Source organism: Lissotriton helveticus, chromosome 8 (assembly GCF_964261635.1).
Source record: "Lissotriton helveticus chromosome 8, aLisHel1.1, whole genome shotgun sequence".
Lineage (NCBI taxonomy): Eukaryota > Metazoa > Chordata > Amphibia > Caudata > Salamandridae > Lissotriton > Lissotriton helveticus.
This window is the reverse complement of record NC_136069.1, coordinates 1,658,241,206-1,658,260,281: the sequence shown is the minus strand read 5'-3', so window position 1 is coordinate 1,658,260,281 and position 19,076 is coordinate 1,658,241,206. Positions and strand designations below refer to the sequence as shown.

The 19,076-nt window shown below is 51.8% G+C and overlaps 1 protein-coding gene across 11 annotated transcripts in view; it reads left to right on the top strand.

Moving 5' to 3' along the window:
• ARFIP2 (ARF interacting protein 2) overlaps positions 1-19,076 on the top strand; it is a 294,672-nt gene that overhangs the window by 116,739 nt on the left and 158,857 nt on the right. For all 11 annotated transcript variants that reach the window (XM_078658736.1, XM_078658738.1, XM_078658739.1 and 8 more), the window contains exon 2: positions 17,656-17,762. In XM_078658736.1, coding sequence (XP_078514862.1) covers positions 17,664-17,762 — 99 coding nt within the window. In that variant the 5' untranslated portion in view covers positions 17,656-17,663. The remainder of the gene's footprint in view (positions 1-17,655; positions 17,763-19,076) is intronic.

Below are 19,076 nucleotides of genomic sequence, written 5' to 3'. Positions count from 1 at the left end.
TCGCCCACTCTAGGTCATACTTCTCGTCCGCCTGCAGCTCCTGCTTCTCGCTCACCGACAGGTCTTGCCTGGCCTCTCTCTGATCCAGAGCTCTTGCTTCTCGCCCACTCTTGGTCATACTTCTCGTCCGCCTGCAGCTCCTGCTTCTCGCCCACCAACAGGTCTTGCCTGGCCTCTCTCTGATCCAGAGCTCTTGCTTCTCACCCACCCTAGGTCATGCTTCTCGTCCGGCTGCAGCTTATGCTTCTCGCCCACCCAGAGGTCATGCCTGGCCCCTCTCTGATCCAGAGCTCTTGCTTCTCGCCCACTCTAGGTCATACTTCTCGTCCGCCTGCAGCTCCTGCTTCTCGCTCACCGGCAGGTCTTGCCTGGCCTCTCTCTGATCCAGAGCTCTTGCTTCTCGCCCACTCTTGGTCATACTTCTCGTCTGCCTGCAGCTCCTGCTTCTCGCTCACCGACAGGTCTTGCCTGGCACCCCTCTGATCCAGAGCTCTTGCTTCTTGCCCACCCAGAGGTCATGCCTGGCCTCTCTCTGATCCAGAGCTCTTGCTCTTCGCCCACTCTAGATCATACTTGTCCGCCTGCAGCGTCTGCTTCTGGCCCACCAACACGTCTTGCCTGGCCTCTCTCTGATCCAGAGCTCTTGCTTCTCACCCACTCTAGGTCATACTTCTCGTTCGCCTGCAGCTCTTGCTTCTCGCCCACTCTAGGTCATACTTCTCGTCCGCCTGCAGCTCCTGCTTCTCGCTCACCGACAGGTCTTGCCTGGCCTGTCTCTGATCCAGAGCTCTTGCTCCTCGCTCACTCTAGGTCATACTTCTCGTCCCCCTGCAATTCATGCTTCTCGCCCACCCAGAGGTCATCCCAGGCCTCTCTCTGATTCAGAGTTATTGTCTGCCTGCAGCTCATGCTTCTCGCCCACCCAGAGATCATGCCTGGCCTTTGTCTGATCCAGAGGTCATGCCTGGCCTCTCTCTGATCCAGAGGTCATGCCTGGCCTCTCTCTGATCCAGAGCTGTTGCTTCTCGTCCACTCTAGGTCATACTTCTCGTCCGCCTGCAGCTCCTGCTTCTCACCCACCAACAGGTCTTGCCTGGCCTCTCTGTGATCCAGAGCTCTTGCTTCTCGTCCACTCTAGGTCATACTTCTCATCCGCCTGCAGCTCATGCTTCACGCCCACGCAGAGGCCATGCCTGGCCTCTCTCTGATTCAAAGTTCTCGTCCGCCTGCAGCTCCTGCTTCTCGCCCACCCATTCAATCAGGCGTTTGTTAAGCGCGACTACTCACCCGTAAGGGTCTCAAGGTGCTGGGGAGGGAGGGGGATTTAGCAGGCCCAAGTCCATCAAGGTGGGGGGGGGAGGGGTCTGTCGAAGAGCCAGGTTTTGAGGTTTCTTGCGAAGATGGGGAGTGATGTTGTTTGTCTGAGGTGGAGCGGCAGGGCGTTCCAGGCTCGGGCCGCGAGGAAGGAGAAGGAGCGGCCTCCTGATCTGGTCTTTCTGGTGCGGGGTACCACTGCATAGGAGAGCTGAGCAGATCGTAGGGTTCTCTGGGGTGCGTGGAATTTGAGCCGGCTGTTCAGGTATGCTGGACCGGTGTCGTGGAGGGCTTTCTGGGCGTGGATGAGCATCTTGAAGGTGACTCTAACTTCGATGGGGAGCCAGTGGAGTGTGCGCAGGTGCTGGGAGATGTGGCAGTGTCTTGGCAGGTCGAGGACCAGTCTTGCAGTGGCGTTCTGGATGTTCTGTAGCGTGCGGTGTGGTTTTTGTTTATTCCGGTGTAGAGTGTTGCTGTAGTAGAGTCTGCTGGTGACCAGGGCGTGAGTGACAGCCTTTCTGTGTTTGAGGGGGATCCATTTGAAGATCTTACGTAGGAGACCGAGGGTGTGGGAGCAGGACGACGATACGGAGTTGATCTGGCAGTCCATTTTGAGCTCGGAGTCCAGATTGATACCCAGGTTACGTGTGTGGTCCGTGGGGGTTGGCGGGCTTCCGAGGTTGGGGGGCCACCAGGTGTTGTTCCTTGCGTCGGGGTTTGGGCCCATGATGAGTACTTCTGTTTTGTTGGTGTTTAGTTGTAGGCAGCTGTTTTTCATCCATTTGGCAACTGCTTCTATGCCTTCTCAAAAATTGTGTCTGGCGGTATTGGGTTTGTTGGACAGGGAGAGGATGAGTTTGGTGTCGTCAGAGGTCATGACTGGCTTCTCTCTGATCCAGAGCTCTTGCTCCTCTCCCACTCTAGGTGATACTTTACGTCCGCCTCCAGCTCATGCTTCTCGCCCACCCAGAGGTCATGCCTGGCCTCTCTCTGATCCACAGCTCTTGCTTCAAAGCCATGTGTAGCTTGGGGCTCTTTCTGTACTGCCCAGTCAGTCGTATCTACACTGCCTGTCAGAGGAGATTACTTCCTGTTCCACCAAATGCAGCAAACCCTACATTGTCTGATAGGGACTGTTATTACTTACAGGACCGGACTGGGAACCAAAACCGGCCCTGGCAAAGTGCTCGGCCGCCCCCCCCCCCCCCCCCCCCCTCTTCATTGGTCAGTTATCTGGTTGTTCGGTTGTGTTATGTTAGGGAGATTTGTTCCCTGTGGTAGTGTAAACTGGCAACATCGCTAATGTGATGTATGTGAATTAAATAAGAACTGATAAACCACATTGCAAGAAACCAAATCATGATAACCAATTTTAAGGCAAGACCATTTTAACGAAATAGAAATAAATAAAAAAAATTAAGAAAGCATTTTAAAGGAAAGATCATTTTAAGGGAAAATCCAAAATTACTCTAAACCTGGATGGAGTTTAGAGTTAGAGAGGGGTTTTAGTAGTCAGGGATCAGTGGTGTTTAGGGGTGGTAAGGGTTTTCTTGGGTTGAAGAATCGTGGAGTTTAGAGGTGCAGAGGGTTTGTGAAGTTTCAGCAATTGGTGGGGTTTAGGCGCATAAATGTTTTTAGGGTGCAGGATTGGGGGAAGTTTAGGGGTAGAAAAGACTTTTAGGGCGGGGGATGGATGGAGATCAGGAGCCAGAGATGGGTGTAGTTTAGGCATGGTGAGCTGATTTTGAGGGGCAGCAAGGAATGGTGTTTAGGTTTTGTGAGGGGTCAGGGATGAAGAATGGTGTTTATGGGTGGTGAGAGGTCAACCAACTATATGCATCCAAAGTAAATGTTTGAGAATGTAAGAGAAATGAATCTAAAATAATGTTCCCTGAAGGAAAGTACTGAAATATATACTGCCAACTAAAATGTTTCTAAAAGTGAGACCTGCACTTACAAATAATTATACAACAGCCAATTTTGGAAAAATAGACATTCCATGAATTGGTTTCAATGAACTGGGTGAATGCCAATCATCCTGCAAATTTCCATTAAACAGTTTAGGTGAAATAGGATGGTTTCTCAGTAATGGTGTTTCATGAAATAATTTTTCTATGAAATCCTATACAACCTCACTTTTGGTCGCCGTGCCACACTGCCTTCTTATTGCATTTTGAAATAACCAATTGTTCAGGTGTGTTTACACAGAAAGCAGTTCTGCTTGCTGCCAGACTCCATTCATTTATCGCTTGGCTAGGATGCCAGGACTCATCATCCTGCTCCAATGCAGCCTCTCGTTGACTCCGGTTCCAGGGGAGTTCATCGCTCCTTTAATGGACATTGGGAGCAGCATCTCCATAATAGCGAAAATGGTGATCATGATGGCGAGTTGCTTGGCATCCGGCCTTTTTCTGATCAGTGTCTCATTTACAAAATAAATGTAGGTTGTAGTTTTCACAACATATCCTCACAAGAGCGCAACCCAGTATGCGACAGAGCGGAGAGGATTCACAGAATGGGAATCTTTTATAAGTATTGTTCTCTTCCTGCCCCTCATATGTGCCAAACTAGACTGCGTCACCCGTGATACCTCAGTCGAACAACGGCCAAGCGGAAGTGTTTCCTTCCAATAACTTGCAAATGGAAATTGTAGTCTGAACCCATGTATCGTTGTCAGCGTTTTGATTCTCAAAATCCTACTAATGGAAAAATTGGGAGATTGCCTGGTAGGCTTCGCCTTTGGAGCACAGCGGTACCTCCAGATTCTGCAGTTACTTTGAGCCGGACCCCTCGCTAGGGCTTTCCATGGTGTCAGGGCAGTTTCCTGGGGAGCAGGGAGAGTCTGAGACAGCTGGGTAATCCTTGTGACCAGTGTGGCCTGCTGCCTGTGAAGCTTCAGGAATCAGCTCCTACCGCATACTTCCTGAAGCCAAGTACTTCTTTTTCAGGCTTTGATTTGCAAAGCGTATTGAGGTTGAACAGTTAAGACCTGCTCTTGGACGATGAAACAGGTTTAGAAGATTAGGAATACCTAGCAAATCAATGGTAATATTTGAATTGTCCTGTAAGACTTATATTTTAAAATAAGATGTCCGTTCAGTAGCTTAGTGATGATGCGACTCTTTGAGAGCTACAATTGTGTCTACCCGAATGTGTTTGTGCATCTTCCCTCGGTGCACATGGGACTGCCTGAACTTCCACCAACCATCCAGAAACCTGTGCTCTGCCTTCCTCGTGCATGCAGAGACTGCGCTTCCTACGGTTTCTTAGCGGAGGTCACTCCTCCCACCTTGCCGCCAAGTCCTGGAACACCCTCCCCCTCAACCTCCGAACGTCACCCTCGCTAACGGACTTCAGGAAGAGACTTAAGACTTGGCTGTTCGACTGAGCCCAGCAACCCAGCGCCTGGAAACCCTCACGGGTGATATGCCACGCTCTTCAAGAACTGATTGATTGATCTGGCACTGGAAACACTTGCAAGTTCTACTGTCAGTTGTAGCCTGGTTGCTCTATTTAGGGTTCTTTCTATCTGTTTAAAGTGCTCTGCAAGTGTTGGCCCCTCAGTTCCTACATCTCCTGTGGTGGTAGGTGCCGTGACGTCTTCTAGGACTGTTTCACATAAAGTCTGAGCCTGCAACTCATGGTCCTCTGTGGTCATCACATGCGGTTCATGGGGGATGGTGGGAGTCGGGCGTTGCCCTCGGAGAGACATGTCTGATGCTGGTGGTTACTTGGCTAGAGAGAGGCACGCTCACCCAGTGTAACATTAGAAAGGGGCACTCTCTCAGGGGTGATATAACGAGGGCCGGCCTTTAGCATGGGCAAGCTGGGCCCAGGGCGCCAATTTTCTGAGGTGCGCATTGGGCTGCATCTATTAAGGTTATGCCAACAGCAGGGTTCTGCTTATCTTGCTCCAGCCTTGTCCCTGCCTGTTCGATTCTGTTTGATTTGCCAGTTTAAAGTGTTTTAGACCTTCTTTATCATATGGTGGGCAATGTTTTTAACACCCCTTTAGCCCCCTTTCATGTCCGCCCTTCATCCTCTGAACCCTGCCGGCCCACATTAACAAAACCATTATCTGCAAGAGGCAGCTAAGCTGTCGTTGATTTAGGTGAGCTGGGGGAGGTCCGGGGTGTTTGTCTTCAAGGGCCAGTCCCTGCTCAGCTCGGAACTGACCAGTGAACACAAAGGACCCCCTGTTGGCTCATTTAATTTACTACCACCAGCAAGGGCGCCAAATTTCTCTTCGCCCAGGGCGCCATCTTAGCACATGCCGGCTCTGGATATAACCTTTATCGTTGGGAAGGAGGCAGGTGGGCAGGCATCAGGAAAATGCACAGATACAGTAGGGGCAGCAGTTGCAGAGGAGAAGAGCATCTTTGGCAAGGCGCCGTTGCTCTTGATCTCCTCCCTCGCATTGTGCCACCACACCACGAGGATGTATCTCTCATAGGGGATATGGAGAGAAGCAGTTCTTCTGGGTGGGCTGATTCTTGAGTGAATCCCTTGTCCTCAGTTAGCAGGTCCTTGCAACCAAGGATGTCCTCAGCTCACGAGGCAATCTACTGGCTTGTCCTCAGGTGAAAGCATCATCAAGGTGTTCTTTCTCAGTACTGAGGTCTCATCCTGCCTCTCACATAAAGACTGCTAGTTCTTACCTCTGTGTTGCTGCACAGAACTTTGCTAAAGCCAAAATATGAAGTAACTTCTTCTCTCATGGGGTAGGCAGCATTCAGCAGATGTGGTTGTTGGTGCCAACCCTACCGACCGCTCAAAACCAATCAAGTCCAGGTGTCTCTTCCTGCCAGAGCAGCCCTGTCTCTTAGTAAGTTTTGTCCATAATGCTCAGAGTCCCTCTTGTCCTTGGTGGTGACAGGGGGCCCATAATGCTCTCTGGCCAAGATCCAGCAGCATCTGGCGCCTGTCCGAGGGCTGTCTGGAAGAGATACAGCCACGTCAACGGAGGAGACCAATGGATGGTTCTTTGCATTGACAGCTAGGCCATTTATGCTCTGACTGTACCAAACTTCTGTTCTTTAACAGATGTACGTGAGTTGGGTTTTAGGTATCAGTTTTATTGCTAGATTGTGCTGATTTGTCTTCACCATACTTTAAACCTTGGAGGGTGGGTTAGCCAGAGAATCACACATCTGCTGTCGAAAAGAAGATTGTGTTGTTTGTGTCTGAAACTTTCTAGAGATTTATTGATTGTTAATTAATTGTTGTGTTCGAAGGACAGAAAGAATTGGGACATAAGAATGTCTGACGCAAGGCGTTACATCACATGAATGAAATGTTAATGTGGAATCTCAGGACATCAGATCATTTGACAGCATACTTTTGGACTTTAGTTTCTATAATATCAAAGCCCTGTTATGCTCTATAGTGCTGCTTCCGACTGTATATAAAGTTTATGTAATCTTTGCATCAATAGATGCCGAGGGCGTTCCTCGCCAGGCAATCTCGTCTTTTACCTTCAGACCAGGTTCTAACAGTCTCAAAGGCAGTGTTTAATTTGATATACAAAACTCAACTTAACAGAGGGTCCAAGGGGAAAATAGTGTTAAAGACCCAGTTGTATCCTATCCCCCAATCTAACTCTACCTATACATAAATGGATACTACTGGTCTGGTGTCATGTGGCTAAGGATGAAGAAGCAGTGGTACAACGTGTATTTTGAAAACCGGATGTGTTGTTGCACAAAAAATGGAAAGAAAACCCATCAGCCCACCCAATGGCGGAGCATCATCATCTGGGATTTTATGAGAAAAACTGGTATCTGCTAGGTGTCTCACTTGATGTTATCGTGAGATATCCTAGTATAGATCCACCAGTGATGAGAAGGCCATAAAAAGTAGTATGGTGGTGTTAAAAAATAATTTGCAGTGCTAAATATGTGAAAACAAATCTTGAATGTGAGGCTAAAATTGACTATTATGATACCAAGAAACGAATTTATTATGAGGTCATCATGATGTCAAGACTAAAAACAGTGTGTAGGCTAGCAGCCAACGATGGCGGCCGCAGCTTAGGGAGGCTCCTAGGCAGAGGCGGCTTTCCGCGATAATCCGCATTAAAATCCTGATCTTCACTGGCGGAAAGGGGCGGACCGGACCCGGTGTCCATGCAGTGAGCAACGCTGAAGTTCATGTGAGCGGCGGCGGCCAGAACGGGCGAAATCTCACACTCGAGAGGCGGAGGAGGAGCTGGGCCTGACTGCAGCCGAGAAGCCGCGGATTACCGGTGCCTTTGAATCCAGCCGGAAGTGTCAAACAAGCGGGGGTGAGTGGCAGGAAGCGCCGGCTCCCCGAGCACGTCACCCCGACAGCACCGTAAAGCTTCCCTCCCGTCCGCCCAAGCACAGGGGCGCACACCACGACAACCCGCCAGCTTTCCCCGGACTCACCTCCATCCACCAACAGCGCGACGGGAGCTGCGCAGGCTCAACCCAGCGCCGCCATTACCCAGCCTCAACGGGGGAAGACGCCAGACCCTGGCAGCGGCCGGCAAAGCCACTCAGCGGCCGGCGAAGAAACGCGGCAGCCACAGCAGGCGTGGGTTCCAGAAATCGCGGACTCTCCAACGGGAGCACCGGGGGCCATACGCACGCGGCGCCACCAGTGGGGCGAGGGCCTGAGCAACACCCACATCAAGGGGACATTGCGGAGAGGCGTACCGCGGCGGCCCCAGCTGGTGTGAGTCACAACTTGCAGCGCACCGCCAGACTCCCCCCCCCTTTTTTGAACCCGGTGCCGGGGGGAGACTCGGCGCCTGGCCTGTACGCACTCCTTAAGAGAGCGTCGCACCACTACACGCCGGCGGGAAGACGCCACCCCCCACTGCGGTGACCGTATACCTCGACGCAGCCGGCCGCCGGAGCGCAAAGGAGCGGCCCTGCACAACCCACGCGCGATTACTATATCCTCCAGGCAGTTCAATTCACGGCAGCACCATGTCCAACAGGGGCCCCCGGCACAACTCAACCCAGGCCAAATTGGACAAATTCGCATACGGGAAGCAATCACCACCCCAAGACCAACGCAAGGCCGCCGGAACAGCGTCTGAAACGGAGGGGGCAAAAAAGGCCACGCTTGACGATGTCCTGGCAGCACTGGCCCAAGTGCAAACGACGGTAGGGGCCACGGCAACGGAAGTCACCTTGATAAGAGCGGATCTCCAAAAGATGAATGAAAGGGTCAAACAGGTCGAGGTGGTCACTAAGTCGCTGGTTGAAGATGTGTCCGAATTGCAAACAGCGGTGGAACGGCTGCAAACCGATAACAAACTGCTTAGGGACAAACTGGACGACCAGGAAGGGCGCTCCCGACGCAATAATGTCCGAATTTTAGGTGTGCCAGAGTTAGAAGACACGGGGGCAATGGACCTCTACGTGGAGGACTTGGTCAAAACTCGGCTCAAACCCAAGGGACTCTCGAACTTCTTCTCCGTCGAAAGGGCGCATCGCGTCCCGGGAGGGAAACCCAAGTCCGGGGCCACACCGCGACCAATACTGGCTAGGTTGTTCAATTTCCGAGATCGGGATGCCATTCTGCAGGCCGCCAGAGTGGCACCGACCATCCAAATCCAGAACTCGAAGATTGCTTTCTTCCCGGACTATACGGCCGAGGTATCTAGGAGAAGGAAAACGTTCCTGGAAGTAAAAAAGACCTTGAGGGACAGAGAGCTGCCGTACTCCATGCTATTCCCGGCTAAGCTGCGGGTGGTAGCGGATAAGAAAGTGTGGATCTTCGACTCCCCCGGAGCAGCCCGGGACTGGCTGGAAGGTTGGCACACCGTTGGACGACAGCGCAAAACACTCAGACCGGATCGAGACCGTGGAGGAGACAGCGGACCGGGCTCGCAAACATCGGGATGAATGGAGGGAGCGGGACGCTCACCGGCTCATGGGTTCGAAGGTGGAGGCGAGGAAGACTGAACCCGACCTTGGACTCAGAACCCTAAGCAGTCGCCGAACTAACGTATAATTTCCACAACTGCACGTAGACGCCGGCATGGCTGCCCCGAAAGCCTTCAGGGAAGCCGCCTGCCTGGGGAGACGCTCTCCCCCCTACAAGCAAGTACTCTGGTTATGGGATGGGTAAAGCACTCTGCTAAGTTGGGGTGGCGGGCAGTTGGAGGTCCGTTAAGCAGGGGGGCAGGGAGGGGGGTTTGTTCTGAACTGTTTATGTTAGGAAGGTGCATAGTGGGTCGAAGACATTGTTTCAGTACCTATGGGACTCAGGCCACGTTGCTGGGAATGGACAGTGACACTATGCCCCCATGATGCCTCTGAACACTTTGCTGCGCGAAGACGCAGCCGATACACTGGTTACATCTCTGGGGCTCTACATCATGTACCTAATACCACCTGATGGCTAACAATCCTGCACCGGCAGAGGGGGGAACTCACTCTGACACACAATGCCCGCCTCTGACCCTGCTGTCCTGGAATGTGAGAGGTTTGGGGGACAAAGTTAAGCGGGGATTGGTGTTGACGGCAATTAAGCGCCTGCGACCTACTGTGGCCCTGTTGCAAGAGACACACCTGGTGGGGGGGGCCACGAAGGCCTTGGATAGGCGTGGCTACAAAATGTGGGCCCATTCTGCTTTCACGTCCGGCTCCAGGGGGTCCGGTATCCTGATACAGAAGAACTCACGCTTCATGCCCCTATCAATTAAAACGGATGATCAGGGCTGCTTCGCGGCTGTGCAGGGACAATGGGAGGGGAAACTCTTTAATTTGGTATCAGTGTATGTGCCACCAGCTTTGCACTCGGTCCACTTCCCAAGATTAGGGGACTTCCTTTTAACTCTCCCCGAGGGTGAGACCATACTAGGGGGGGACTTTAATGCGGTCGTAGACCCACAACTGGACAGACACCCCTCCCCCAACCAGACAGGGGGGGAAACGTACTTTCGAAGATTCACCTCAGCCATGGGCATGACAGACATCTGGAGACACTTACACCCGGGCACGACAAAATACACATTTCACTCCGCGGTGCATGGCAGCCTCTCTCGCATCGATTACTTCCTGTCACTGGGGGAGGCCCTTTGTCTTGTAGATACCCTGGTGATTCACCCTCGTGGTATTTCTGACCACTCACCGCTCACACTGACGCTCTCCCTACAGACGAGGGCACGTAAGCGCATTTACCCCATGCACGCATCATATTTTAAAATCCCACAGGTTCGCAAAGCACTCAAACAAGCCACAAACCACTACTTTCGTGAAAATACCCATTCAGTGCGCTCCCCGGCAACACTATGGGAGGCCTATAAAACGGTTCTGCGGGGTCAGGCCATTAACACTATCTCCGGACACAAGAAACAGCAATCTCAGGAACTGGCCGACCTAGAGATTACGTTGAGGGAGCGGACCGCGACGCACGAGTCCCACCCTTCTCCCACTGCCCTGCACGCACTCACTCTCCAGCAGCAGCTGTACAATGATCACCTGCGGAGGATGGTCAAGGGTCTCTTAACCGACACTCAGAATAGGATCTATGAAGTGGAGGATAAAGCAGGGAAAATGCTGGCGTGGCTCGATAAACGTGAGGGTAGCGCCAGGGGGGTCCAATGTCTACAAGATGAACAAGGGGAGACACACACGGATCCAAGGCGCATAACAGAACTACTTGCGTCCCATTTTGAGCGAGTGTACACCCCGACTCGTAAAATTACGCCTGAAAGTGCCAGGGCGCTCTTAGCGCCAATTGAGGTTCGGACCCTCTCACCGGAGGCGTCGAGCGAGCTGGAGGCAGACATCACAGCCGACGAGATCCAACTGGCCATTAAGGCGCTAAACCCGGGCAAGGCACTGGGACCGAACGGGATACCCATAGAATGGTACCAGGTGATGCCGGACACCCTCAGCACGCATCTGCTGAGGATGTTCAAGGACTGCCTGGAGAGGGGTTCCCTTCCGCCAGACCAGCGTGCGGCTGCTATAATACCAATCCCCAAGCCGGGTAAACCCCCGGAGAACTACTCCTCCTATCGGCCAATTTCCTTATTGAACGCGGAAGTGAAAATCTTGGCCAAGCTTCTGGCGCAGCGGATCCTGCCCCATCTGTCCTCAATTATACACCCGGATCAGTCCGGGTTTATGCCGCACAGAAACACGGCGTTGAATTTGCGGCGACTGCATGGTATCCTGGCCAGAGCTGACACCATCACCACACCGGCAGTAATCCTGGCACTTGATGCCAAAATGGCATTTGACCTGGTGGAGTGGGAGTACCTTTTCGAAACGCTGACACATATGGGGTTCGGGCCTCGCTTTCTAGCATGGGTAAAACTGCTGTACGCGGCCCCGACGGCTCATGTGGTGGCGAACGGCCACATTTCCCGCACTTTCCCACTGGGTCGGGGCACGCGCCAGGGGTGCCCTTTGTCGCCCCTGTTGTTTGCCATCTCCCTGGAACCACTCGCGACTCTCATACGAGCCTCCCCCCTCCTCAAGGGTATACCAGGGAATGGGGGTTGGGAAGACCGCCTGTCCCTCTACGCAGACGACATGCTGCTGTATCTAACAGACCCCGGGATGGGAATACCGGCCTTGCTACGCATTTGTGACACATACGGCAAGATCTCAGGCTACACGCTAAATTGGTCCAAATCAGAGCTATATGTCCTACGGGGTCCGGCTCCTGACCTCGACGATACTTGCCCGCTGCGATTGGCAGGATCGTCCTTTAAATATCTAGGCATACACGTCACTAGGGACCTGGCTGAATTCGTGGACAAGAATCTGAAGCCGCCCCTGGATAGACTCAAGCGGGATGTGGAATTCTGGTCCGGCCTGCCGTTAACACTCCTCGGCAGGGCGGCGCTTTACAAGATGATGGCGTTGCCGCGCTTCTTGTACGTCCTCGACAGTTCACCCTACCCGGTGCCACCCAAATTCTTCCAGAAAGTAGCGGCTCTGGTTTCAAACTTGCTGTGGGGCAACCTCCCGGCGCGAGTGGCACAATCCAAGCTACACAGGGACTGGTATGACGGGGGCATTGCGTTACCGAATCTGAAACTGTATTATTGGGCTGCACAATTGAGGCCCATTAATCAATGGATACACGCACCATATGCCGAGCCAGCATTTCACTTGGACAGGGAGCAGTTGGGTGCTGACAGTCTGCTGGGTCCACTATATGATCACCGCAAGGTGCGTACCCTGATCGGCCCCACCAAGTTGACGGTGCAGATATGGCATGCAGCTACGGCAGCTCTGGGCTGGAAGGGGAAAATCACAAGGATGACCCCGCTGTGGGACTCTCGCGCGTTAGGCAACCTGAGGAACACCAAGGGGTTCGCACAATGGGACACGATAGGTATCTCCGTGGTGGGTGACCTGTGGGAGAGGAATGAAGTGATCCCCTTTGCCCGACTAAAAGAACTCTACGAGCTCAGCGACAGGGAACTCTACAGGTACATTCAGGTCCGTCACGCATTACTTGCAGCCATTCCAGCTGACACACAACTCCCAGAGTCCTCGCCCTTGGAAGATCGCCTACTCACAGAATGCATGCTAGAACGGGCTACATCCCTCACTTACCGTAAGCTCCTCAATAACAGCCCTGACCCCACACTACACCTGAAAGAGAAGTGGGAGGGGGAGGTTAGCGACATGGACGACCATGAATGGAATGCAGCTCTTGGGTCACCTAAAGAAATAGGCATCTCGGCACGCATGCGGCTGGTGCAATTTAAGATCCTGCACAGGGTTTACTATACAAGGACAATGCTGCATCGCATACATAGAGCGCCCCATCCCTATTGTCTGCGCGGGTGTGGGGAGGAAGGCACGTTCTTCCATACTATATGGGACTGTCCCAAGATCCAGGAATACTGGAAACAAGTACTCCGCACAATGTCACAGGCATTAGATCACTCCATACTGCCTGACCCGAGGAGGTGCCTGATAAATATTTGGGAACCTACTGACTTGACCCGGTACGGGCAACTTTGGGTCACGGCGGGGCTAATGGTTGCGAAACGCGACATAGCGCAGCGCTGGGGAGCAGCAGAACTCCCAACCAAGTCCCAGTGGTGCGTGAACATGGATCGAGTGATGTTGACCGAGCGAGCAGTGTACGTCAACCGAGCCTGCCCCGGGAAATGGAATAAGATATGGCTGAAATGGAATGAGTACAGGGGGGACATCTGCGAACCCTTGCGAGAGGATGAGTTGGATGAATCTGACGATGAGGGCTAAACATGGGCGGGAAGAGGGAGTGCGGAGGGGGCATGGGCGGCTGCAGCGGGTCGCCTCCTTGAGCTTAGACGAATGAGTCCGAGGGGGTAGGGGCGGGTGGGGTGAGTTGAGGCATGTGCGCACTGGGTGGGCTGTCAGGATCCCAACCTCCCAAGAGACACTAAAGACTTGAAACGCACTGATTCGTGTCAGACCTCACTGTTTTTCCTAACTGTTGATGTTCTGAGTTTGTTGTTTTCCAAAAAACGAAAAAACTCCGTCAAAACCTTAAACTACTGCATTGATTAATTGCTCAACTGGCGCTTTTATTGTTTCAGCTCCCTACATCGAGACTTTTTATTGACAATGTGATATGATTATTCTTTTTGCTGAAAATCTCTGTATACGATGATCCTAAGATAGCGGCCGGCCCTCGGGGTTGTAGGCATTCCGCTGTGTGCTATGCAAAGTGCAATAAAGGTTTTGGAAAAAAAAATAAAAAATAAAAAAATAAAAATAAAAACAGTGTGTAGATAGTATGTAAGGATGGTAACAATCAACTGATGGTTAAAGAGGTCGACATGTTTCAGCCATACACGGTTGGTAGGTAGACCAGTGGCTTTCTTCAGGACCAATTTGTATAACACTACTGCAAAATAAAGTGTGAGAAAACAAAAATACGTCCTACCATGTGTCGAATTCCAAAGTGTAGGAGTAGTATCTCTGGAAATGGATTCTTTCCCAAAAAGGCTTGGGAAAAAGCCTCACCTCTCCTGGCACTCAGTCGGGTAATGAGGCCCTTAGCTGAATAGAGAATCCTGCTCGTTTTCTAAATCAATCCTAAAGTTTTAACCCTGCTGCCTTATGGTACGCATCCCCAGTAAAGCGGGGGCGAAGGACCCCTCTGTAGAGATGGACACACATGGTTTCCACTTGACTTCCTTCTCGGAGGCGTCAAACTTTAAACTGCTAAAATTCAGATGTTTTCTGGAGGCAGGTGCTTGCAACCGCGAGCTGTCCACAATTCTGACTGTAATCACAGCAGGAGTGAATTCTTAAATGCTGGATGTGAAACATATGAAAGATGAGTTACAGATAAACTTTAAAGCGAATAGGCCCAGGGCTGAGCCTTGGGGCTCCACTGTTAGAGAGGAGGGACCCATGGTTCTCCCTGCCTTGGCGAAGTAAGGGCTTGTTCAGAGCCCCCACTGCACCCCTCTGTTCTAGGACTAGAGACGGGGTCAAAGGCTGCAGAGAGGGACGCCCCTCGCCCCGGAGGTGCATTAGCAGATCGCCCAGACCTGCACCGAAGAGGATTTACATATACACCTCTCCCAGGAAGGCCTGTCATTGAGTAAATGTCCCGGATGAAACCCTTTCGAGGCGGCCCTGCTATAGGGCGGCCGGGCTCTGGACTCACCTCGGTTCAGCGCTGGCCCTCTTCTTCAGGAGCAGCGTCACTGGGGCTTTCTTCAGGCTCTGTGGCCTCCACCCCAAGGCACGTGAGCCATCGAGAACCAGGAGAGGGCCCCTCGCACTTCAAGGTGCCCCCAAGGGAGCGAAGAAGGCGAGGGAATCTTGCGACTGGTGGCGGGCCGCCGTGAGGGACCCGAGGGCTGCTTGCAGATGGAGCGCCCTCTGCTGGTCTGCTCACCTGGGGGTCAGACTAGGGGCACCACTGAGGCCTCAGTCATGTTCAAAATGAATGAAAAACAAAGACCGCCGTCTGTTGATGTGAAGCAGCTGCTGGATGTGTGGAACCTGTTTCCATTCAGTGAACGGGTGGAGTACACGTCACGTCCACTAGGTGGCCCTGCCGGACTGCTTTCCAGCACAGCAGTATTAATTAGAAGCTAGACTGGGGCTGTCCTAAACAGAGCCTATTGAAAGAGCCAGGTTTTGAGTTTCTGGCAGAATTCTGTGATGCGGATGGCAGCTCTGATGTGGAAGGGGAGGTTGTTCGAGGCTGTGGGGCAAAGTTGGAAATGGTCCCCCCCCCCCCCTGCCCCCCCCCCCCCGGCTTAGCAAATGCTAAGGACGTGGGCGAGTAGAAGGCTAGTCGAACGAAGGTGCCGGCTGGGTGTGTGGAACTGGATGCCGCTGTTGAAGTATGCTTGGCCTGGCTTGTGTAGTGCCTTGTAGGGGTGTGTGAGGAGCTTGAAGAGGGTGCCTCAAACTTCTCTTCAAGACTCTGCCCCCAGGAGTGCACCCTCTTTCTGCTGCCACCCTCTGGCCCCCATTACCCGGTTTCCCATAGAAAATATTTCCCCTTTTCCAGCACTGACTACAAAGCTTAATAAACATATGCAAGAAAGCACATTCATAGGGAGAGCTGAGCCCCGTCTGGGTTGGCTCTAGGGGCCAAAGGTCAACCTGAACCTTGAAAAGGTTTGATATATAAATTATGAAACAACTTTCTTCTCAAGTGCACTGTATATATGGCCAACACAGTTATGGTATATGAGGCAGTACTGGCTATTAAACATCAGCAGGTGAGGTTTTTACATAGCATACCTCATGACGTGGCTTCCTTCATGGTGCTCTCTGATTTGACAATCACAAGTAAAGTGCTTTGCAGGGGATCACACAGTTTGGTGACTTAGGGGAGCTGGGACTTAACCCAAGTTTCTTGGTTTCACTTTGTGCTGCTCAGCCGCTGCTTGAATATTTCATTTGCTTTATTTCCCTCTCAGTGTTGAATTATTCCATGGTTTAATCAGCGACATTGTTCAATAAATGCAAGTATCACATGTTTATGTAATATGGTAATTTGTATAAAAGGTCTAAATAGCTTCCTAGGTGGAAAAAGGCAAAGTGTAGCGTAAGGGAGGAAAGGGGCCATTTGTTAAGTTAGTAGCACTGCCATCCCCTGAGTTCACGAACGGATACGAGGGTGGGGGAGGGGGTGAGCACCCCCAGGAGTGTTGATTAAGAGGGCCCTGGCATGCTGCAGAGGGTACAGGTCTGCAGTGGGACACGAGCCAATGAGAGCTCAGCTCGGTGCACTCACAGCAGAAAAGGCCCTTTTTAGGTTCCATGTGCTGGGTTCTGCTTCATGTAGTGATGTGTTTTATTAAAACTGCATTAGGGAGGCAGAAGGGCAGTGCATGGGGCGAGTGGCTCGCCTCTGGCTTGGTTTACCTGCCCTCTGGGACAAGGGCTGAGCTAGAGCCAGACACTCGGCCTCCCACAGCCCGCCAGAGATGCTGAAGACCCCCCCCCTCCTCGCCTTTCCCAATATGATCACGTTTATTCGCCTGTTACATAATTAATCTCTTTAAGCCATCATTCATGTCATGTTGTAACCCCTGTTTCGCAGTTTACTTCTTCACTGTACTATATTAGAGAAAGGTAGAACTGATTTCTGCTATTTCCCCACCCCCTGGACTTGTGTCTCTAGTAGTAAGAGAGTACTCCATAGATTAGGTGAATCTAAGCTCTTTCATTTAAGGACTCCGGCCACAGCCTGACCCTTGGCATAAGATTATTATTGTTCGGCCGGGGGAGCAATGGCCAGTCTTCAGAAGTCTTCAACCGCTTCTAGGGAGGAGAAATGTATGTCACTGCAGCCATCTTCTCACTATCTCACTCTAAACCCACTCAAAGAGGGTATCATAGCTTCATGCCGTATCTGTGGACAGCCTCTGCCTAGCCCCTGAACCCCTATGATTCGTGGGGCGTACTGCATAAACTTTGCACCAGCTGACAGGTGCAAAAGGAACATTAATGGTGACCAGTGCATAACCTAAACTAGGCATTTCTTGATCTGTGCAAAGTATCTTGTTTGCCCCCTGGAGTTGACTGCTTATTTTCTTTCCAAGGTTAAGTAGAGCTCTTGGCTGCAGAGGTGCATCTCATATAAAACGAGAGCACGGGAGAGAGCACGGGAGAGAGCATAGGACCCACCCGCAGAGTGCTAGAGACTGTTGACCCTTGGCGGTGCATCCTTCGGCTAGTTTCAGGCTGATCCATACCAGGTCACCTTCTGTGGCGGCCCATGCAGTGGTTCTTTCACTGGTGGTCTTTCTCGTGTCCTTCCACACACACACTCCATAGTTTGCATTAGATGGGACCTTGCAACAGTTTGTGTGACACTGAAGCCCTTCTGGCTCCTCCAGCCCTCACCACGTGTTGCTTTCTTCTGCAGGACTCACCATGACGGACGGCATGATGAGCAAAGCCGCCACTATGGAAATTCCCATCAATGGCAATGGAGACACCGGGAGCCTGCAGGAAGATGACAGCCTCGAACAGGTACTGTGTGGGAAGGTGGAGTAATGTGTGTAAACCAGATGTGTGTATGAATGCAGTGCAAGACTAGCTGGAGAGCGTATGCTGTACATATGGAGGCAAGGATATTAGAGTGTGTTCAGTAACCTAGGCAGAAAAGTAAGTAAGTAAAAGACGTATAGAGCGCGCATATGCCCGAAGGTGTGTTATCGCTAGAGTCGCACAACAAGCCCAGAAGGAAGACCTAGTGCGATAAAGAGATTGCGAAGAGCAATAGGTGTTTCCTAAATTGTTACAATTCAGATTGTGCTGTAAGCTTAGTATCATCTGACCTTGGCAGTGGGGAGTGTTGGGCGGTCCTTACTGGACCTTAAAAATATGAGTCGTCACCTCCTTCCTGAATGGTAGGGTGGAGGGTACGAGCCTGACACATACCGTGATGTTGTTGGAGAAGGCTTGTCTTCCAGTGTTTTTCTTACCACTGGCAGATTGGCTCAGGGAGCACAATACCCACTTGACACATTTGACCCAATATCTCCTCCATTTTATAAGTGGAGGTCACGATGGAGTTGGGATTCCGGGGAGGGACTAGAACATTAGCGCTGTCCAAGTGCCAGACGACTGAAGCTCAACGAAAGTCTCACCGCCCAATGAGTCTCCTCTGTGAGAAATCGTCTCCTCCATGGTGATTGAGTTGCATCCTTTCTTGGCTGATATACCTTCCTGTTTTGGAAGCTGTAGTGACCTGCGCACAGACCTGCCTCCCAGGGCACCTGTCTTTGAAGCCGTAGTGACCTGCGCACAGACCTTCCTCCCGGGGCACCTGTCTTGGAAGGTAGAAGTGTAGATGGCCACTACAGTGGCCTAAAGAACTTATGTGATAATCCACAGTGAAAACGTTTCTATTACAGTTCATCATTCTTTCCAAAAGATTCAGTTTTTAACATGAATTCAAATTTCTCTTCCACGTTTTTCCATCACACTTCCTCTTCAGCAGTGATCTCGGTGCACCCTGCATGTGAAGGTGGACTCCAAGTACCAGGGTACTCTAAATAATGTGGTACAAGTGAGCTAAACTTTGAGAGAAAACCTAGCCATTTATCGAGAGCTGTGGGAGGTTCTCAGAAGATTGTGTCTGGCCCGAAGGGTGAGGGGACCCTGTCTGTGTGCCTGGTGACCCTGTCTGTGTGCCTGGTGACCCTGTCTGTGTGCCTGGTGACCCTGTCTGTGTGCCTGGTGACCCTGTCTGTGTGCCTGGTGACCTTGTCTGTGTGCCTGGTGACCCTGTCTGTGTGCCTGGTGACCCTGTCTGTGTGCCTGGTGACCCTGTCTGTGTGC